The 6,000-nt window shown below is 33.0% G+C and overlaps 1 protein-coding gene across 4 annotated transcripts in view; it reads right to left on the reverse strand.

Moving 5' to 3' along the window:
• LOC145260440 (ras-related protein Rab-4B) overlaps positions 1-4,541 on the reverse strand; it is a 235,647-nt gene extending 231,106 nt beyond the window's left edge. Inside the window, exon 1 of one of the 4 annotated variants that reach the window (XM_080118451.1) lies at positions 4,226-4,541. In XM_080118451.1, coding sequence (XP_079974577.1) covers positions 4,226-4,241 — 16 coding nt within the window. In that variant the 5' untranslated portion in view covers positions 4,242-4,541. The remainder of the gene's footprint in view (positions 1-4,225) is intronic. The other 3 variants (XM_080118453.1, XM_080118455.1, XM_080118449.1) reach the window with 3 other exon arrangements.
• Positions 4,542-6,000: the final 1,459 nt, after the last annotated feature.

A 6,000-nucleotide genomic window follows, 5' to 3' on the forward strand; every position in this document is an offset into this window, starting at 1 on the left:
CATCTCTCCACACATCTTCCAATGAAGGTATTTACATACTTTGTTGTGATGAACAGTGTAAAGGTCATCTGCCAATAAAATTGGGTATCCAGACATTAGGTGGCTTGGGCTCTCACCCACAGAGTTGCAAAACCTGCATTGGCCATTTGCTTGTAGGCCAACCATTTTTTTTTTAATCAATTGAGTAAGCCCTGATCTTGACTGGCTACAATGAATCTTTCTTCATCAAATGGAATTCTTCTGCTCTTGAGCCATTGGAGTGAAGCATCCCTGTCTATATACTCCTGGTTAAGCTCCTCCAGGAACTTTCCTGCTTTTTTAGGTTCCCATCCTTGTTTTCTTGTGTCTATCTCGATTTACATGTATTTCTTTCTTTCTTTCTTTTTTTCTTCAGTGTTACTGGTTCATTATCTACCGTGGCAGTATTTTCCAGTATGACACCCCCAATGTTTTCAGCAAGCTTTGTGATTGAGATTTGTTGTCAGTGTAAGAGACATAATATTTATTTTAAAATATTATATATATATATATATATATATGATTTACTTTTACCCCAGCTCAAATGGCATAGAAACATTTAAAACGCATCATAGTAGTCCCATCGTCCGACCTAGCAAAAGAAACTAAATACATTTAATCCTTTTATTTACTGTTTTTTGTGTCTCAGATTTAAAATCGCGATTTTCTTCGCTTAAAGAATATCACCAACCCGACAATGGTCAGTGACACATGTTCTTTTATCTCATTTTTGAGAGCGGTTGGTGTGTGAAATATTCTCAACTAGTTTCGTCTGTTGCGACAAAAGGACTAATTGTATTAATCGCGTTATATATATATATATATATATATATATATGCATATGCATAGTATGACCCACATAGCTTTTGATAGACTTAAGAAAAAAAAGAAAAGTTTCGTTAAAAAAATTTTTTTTAAATAATCCTTATTTTTATCACTAGTTACACTACGGACCTGCATCAACCGTTTTTATTTTTGATAACTTACCTCATCGTTTTTATTCATTGCATAGTATTTACATTTAGCTGTACCTATATGGCGTTGCCAGGGAGTCTTTACTTTTCATTATTCCGCCTCACGTTTTTTTTTTTTTTTAAATTTATTTGTTTAACTTCTGGTAGGAAATATTTTTCATTTTTAGAAAGATGATTCAAACAAGAATTTCTTTGTTTGTTAATTGGTTTTCCAATAAAATCGACCGTTTTTTTTTTGTTGTTGTTTTTTTTTTTTTTTTTACGTAATGTTAAAATTTAAATCCCATAAATACTTTTAAGCCACCTAATGTCTGCATGCCCAAGCTGTTTTTTAGTCTTTAAATTTATAAGTAGGTGCTTCTACAGAATTTGAAGCAAACCTGATAGGCTTTTGCCGAACTAATTTTAAGTTAGGGTTAGGGTAAAAAAATAAAAATAAAAAATTCTGTAGAAGTACCTATAATTAATAGAAAGAATACCGGACGTTACCTGAGAATACACGAAGGAAGAACTGTGTTTTGCTGTGCATCCCTAATTAACAAAATCAATCGCCACCATTGGAAAAAAATTCTGGTTGAGTTATATATTCTTTATTTTCCGAAATGTACAAGAAACAACGAAAAACAAAAAATTAGGCACAAGGCCACTCAAAATTGGGGAGGGGGGTGTCTTCCTCGTCACTGTACTTTTGCTTGTCTAAGCTGATTCTAGCTAAAGTTTTCATTCACCATAATACCTCAAGCAAGCACACCGGGAGTCGTCCTACTAAAGATTCCCAAATCATATCGTGATTTTTACATTATTTGTGTGCGAGAGAGGGAGAAAAGGAAGAAACCGAAATGCATTTAGGTTAATTTAATTTCGTGGAAAAAACAATCTAATCGAGGACGGTTACCGTTATGAATTCAGAATAGCCGCCATCAAGTAGATGGGTTCTCTTTTACACCCCACCCCCCCAAAAAAAATTAAATTAAAAAAATAATTCAATGACATTTGTGATGGTTATTGGTTGGCATCAAAGTTACGTTGACACGAAAAAAATAAACACACGTACGAAGTTGTCTTGATTTTATTAATGTGGTTAAAAGACAGACTATTATAACAATGGAATTATTCAGTGTTTCTAGTTACTTGCCTCCTCACGAGGGCAGAGTTAGACACAAGGTCGGTTTTTAATGTGGAGAAAATCCAGTTCCTCCAAAAACTCTGGAGTGGAACAAAAATTTACATTGTCTCAGTCATGAAGGATTTCTACTCCACTGATTGAGGACAGAAAAGGTGAAATGCAGGCAGCAATAGCATCAGAACCGATACTACGCTGGCTGCGATCTTGGCCCGAAGGCCAAGAAAATTCAGTGCTAACAAAAGTCAAGGTACTCATGAAGAGAGTGATCCGTGCTGAAATAATAACGTTATTATTTAAAAAAAAAACATTCTTAACATGGGGAGGGGAGGATGTTTTGTACCTATTCTGTACCTTACAATTGAATAAAAAAAAAAAAAAAAAAAAAAAAGCATATAAAACTTTAATTAAACGTGGAAATATGATTTAAAAAATAGCGCGGATCAGATCACTCTCTGCATTAGCACCATTTCATATATATTTGCATATTGTTTAATTCCAGATTAATTCAGGGGATACTCATACACTGCAGTAGTCATGCACTTATTGATCCGTGCTGAAATAATAACGTTATTATTTAAAAAGCCATTCTTAACATGAGGTGGAGGTGGGGAGGGTGTTTTGTACCTATTCTATACTTTAACCTTACAATTGAATAAAAAAAACAAACATAGAAAACTTTAATCAAACTTGGAAATACGATTTTAAAAAATAGCGCGGATCAGTAAGTGCATTATTGCAATGCATAATGCACTTACTGATCCGCGCTCATTCAGGGGATGAATTTAACGAGGTTTATACAAGAGTTCTCAATACAAGGTAGAGCAAGATATACTTTTTTATTTATTTTTGCATGAACATTTAGGTATCGCTACAGTACACATTCATGAGTATGTTTCAGTCAACTAGTTATAACTTAGAGACATTATCAGGCAGGTGTTGCTTTTACAAAATCCCAACCCCTTTCATATATATGCATATTATTTCGTATTATTGTTTAACATATATTTACACATTATATTGTATTATTGTCACACACACTTGGTATTGTTGCAAATGTATATTAATTTTGTATTATTGTTTCAGTTTCACAAACACACACATAGTTTTCCGTAATATTATATATATATATATATATATATATATATTATTTTGTATTACTTCATTATATGAAGTTCATGTATATGGTTTACATATATACACGCATGTAGATATTGTTTTGGTATACTATATTCAACAGTGCTCAATATACGAGTAGAGTTTAGTAGTAACATAAAAACGGTTATTTATAGCAAGCGAGTTATTTCACATAAACATCTGTTTCATTCCATCGAATGAATCGTCAGGCTAGCAGGCTTTTTTCTATTGTGATATACATCAGATTTATCATTCACACATGGATGCTATAAGATATTATCTTCTTAATTTAAGAAAGGGTTTCGATAACATTTTGTTTGTACATGGAAACTTGAGTACAGAAATAAAGTTGTTTTTTTTTAAGTTTTCACTTTAGAAAAAAATATATATGTGTGCTAGTTTTTGTTGCCTCTTTTTAAATTAAAGTTTTATTTTAAATAATTAAAATCTTAAATTCAGAAATAAATAAGAAATAAAAATCTAATAATATCTACAGGTAGACATTCTGTTGAAAATACGACCAAATACATAAATAAAAGAATTGAAAAAGAAAGGCTAATATAATATTACAATGACACGAGACAGAAGAGAAAGACATTCATTATAATGGAATAAGTTGAATAAATAAAATCTACTTAAAGTAAAATAAATCTGGCAATAGAAAGAATATATAAACAAGTGAAGAAAGCTGAATGAGAGGCAGATTGTTATTAAAACAACAACAAAAATAAGTTAAATAAACTAAAAAGAAAAAAATCTTCACTAATTGTCATATTCTTTTTTTTTTTTTCTTTTTTAAGGAAGTAGCGATGAGATTCCATTTCACAACATAACAAAAATAATAATAAACAAAAATAACCCATCAAAAATGACGTTCTACACAGTGACACACCCAAAAAAGCACACCAGCACGGAGCTGAAGTCTCACGGCAACGATCCATGGTGAAATTACTTTCACAAAATCCTTACTCACCATAAGTTTCAGACATTTTTATCGCCAGTAAAAAATTCCCCGTTCGACTTATTCCTCCAAGTCATTAACAAACACAGAAAAAATGGCGTCGTACTGTCGCTCACTGCCGATCTCGAACGGACGAGATTTGACAAATATTGGATAGTTTTAAAAAAAAAATAACCTTTCTGTTGATCTTTTTGCCGGTTTTCAAGTACTGTTTGATTAAAACTTTATTTCAGGTCAAAATTAAAAAAAAAATAAATGCAAATTGCAAATGTCATCCGGGTCTTCGACGAAAGTGTTGTTTACCCTAGTGATGACGTCAACTGTAAACACACGTGGAGCCAAGTAAATAAAGTGTGTAGTAGCTGCATTGTATTTTACACACATGCACAGTCACACACCGGTTACACGCTTCTTGTTAGTCGGTTTATTAAAGGAATAGTCGGTCGTTGTGTTTTATGGATGCCAACCGTCGTTTCATGCCGAAATCCTATCCTACGTATGTGTTGTATATGATTGGTTCATGCATCAATTTGTTTTGCAGGCGTATATTTTAAGAACTAGTACGCGCATTAATATAGCTCAAATTGATAGGGGGGCATGGTTTAGAAAGTCGCCTTATCATAATTTTCCGATTAGTTTTTGATTGTGTTCGACAGAATAAAGCCTAAAGTTAATCTCTTAAAAAGAAAAATGCGAAATACTAGGGAGGAAACGTTTGGGTATTTTTTAGATTGGTCCAGTCCACCCCCACAATTTTCTTTTAAATGACGACTTTTATTGGTTTTCGACTATGCTGAATACGGAAATCGCATTGCAAGTTTGCAGAAATAAGTAGTTATCGAGATATAAAAAGTGGTTTTGTGCATTATATTCTTTGGCGGCCATCTTTGTTACACGCATAGATTTGTTTATGGCGCGCGCACGCGCGTAAAAAAGATGGCCGCCAAAGAATATAATGCATAAAACAACTTTTTATATCTCGATAACTACTTATTTCTGCAAAATTTCCATGCGATTTCCGTATTCAGCATAGTCGAAAACCTGAAAGAATCGTCATTTAAAAGAAAATTGTGGAGGTAGACCTAATCTGAAAATTTACCAAAGTGGGTAAGCTGTGCGCTGTGCGGTCAAACACGCAAAAAAAAAAAAAAAAAAAACATTAACTCCTTGTTCTAAAAATAACAAACAAATAAATAGTAACACAAATACGCGCACAAACAAAAAAAGATAAATTTCAGAGGTGCAAAGATTTTTTTTTTTAAATACGCCCATGCAAATTCTGCAGGGAACAAAACTTAAAATGCGTTTTGTTTGGTGGACGTAGTTAAAAGCATACCACGTGACCAAAGAGTGCACTTCTCGGCCAATCAACGCTCAGAGAAAGATTTTATTTTCCAAACCTTTTTTCTCACATTGCCTGGGAGCCAAAATTCAGTATGTTATTGTTATGCATATTATGTGATGACTGACCAATTTTTATGATTTCAGGTTCAAATGAAGAGCTACAGTAGAAATTAGAATATACCCTACTAAAGCCTGATTGTCACAGCTGGTGAATTCCAAAAATGCAATCTGGATGTGAAGACACTTTAGAAGAACGATATGCAATAAAATTCTGTTTTAAACTTGAAAAAATGCTGTATAAACGTATGAAATGCTTCAGACTGCTTTTGGATTATCTTGCATGAATCAAGCATCAGGTTTTGAGTGACATAAAAGATTCAAGGAAGGCAGGGAGTCTGTGAGGGATAATGAGAAGTGTGGGAAGAGTAAGAAAGTCAGAATAC

The sequence above is a fragment of the Euprymna scolopes genome, chromosome 36 (assembly GCF_053919585.1).
Source record: "Euprymna scolopes isolate OS-2025 chromosome 36, ASM5391958v1, whole genome shotgun sequence".
NCBI classification, from domain to species: domain Eukaryota; kingdom Metazoa; phylum Mollusca; class Cephalopoda; order Sepiida; family Sepiolidae; genus Euprymna; species Euprymna scolopes.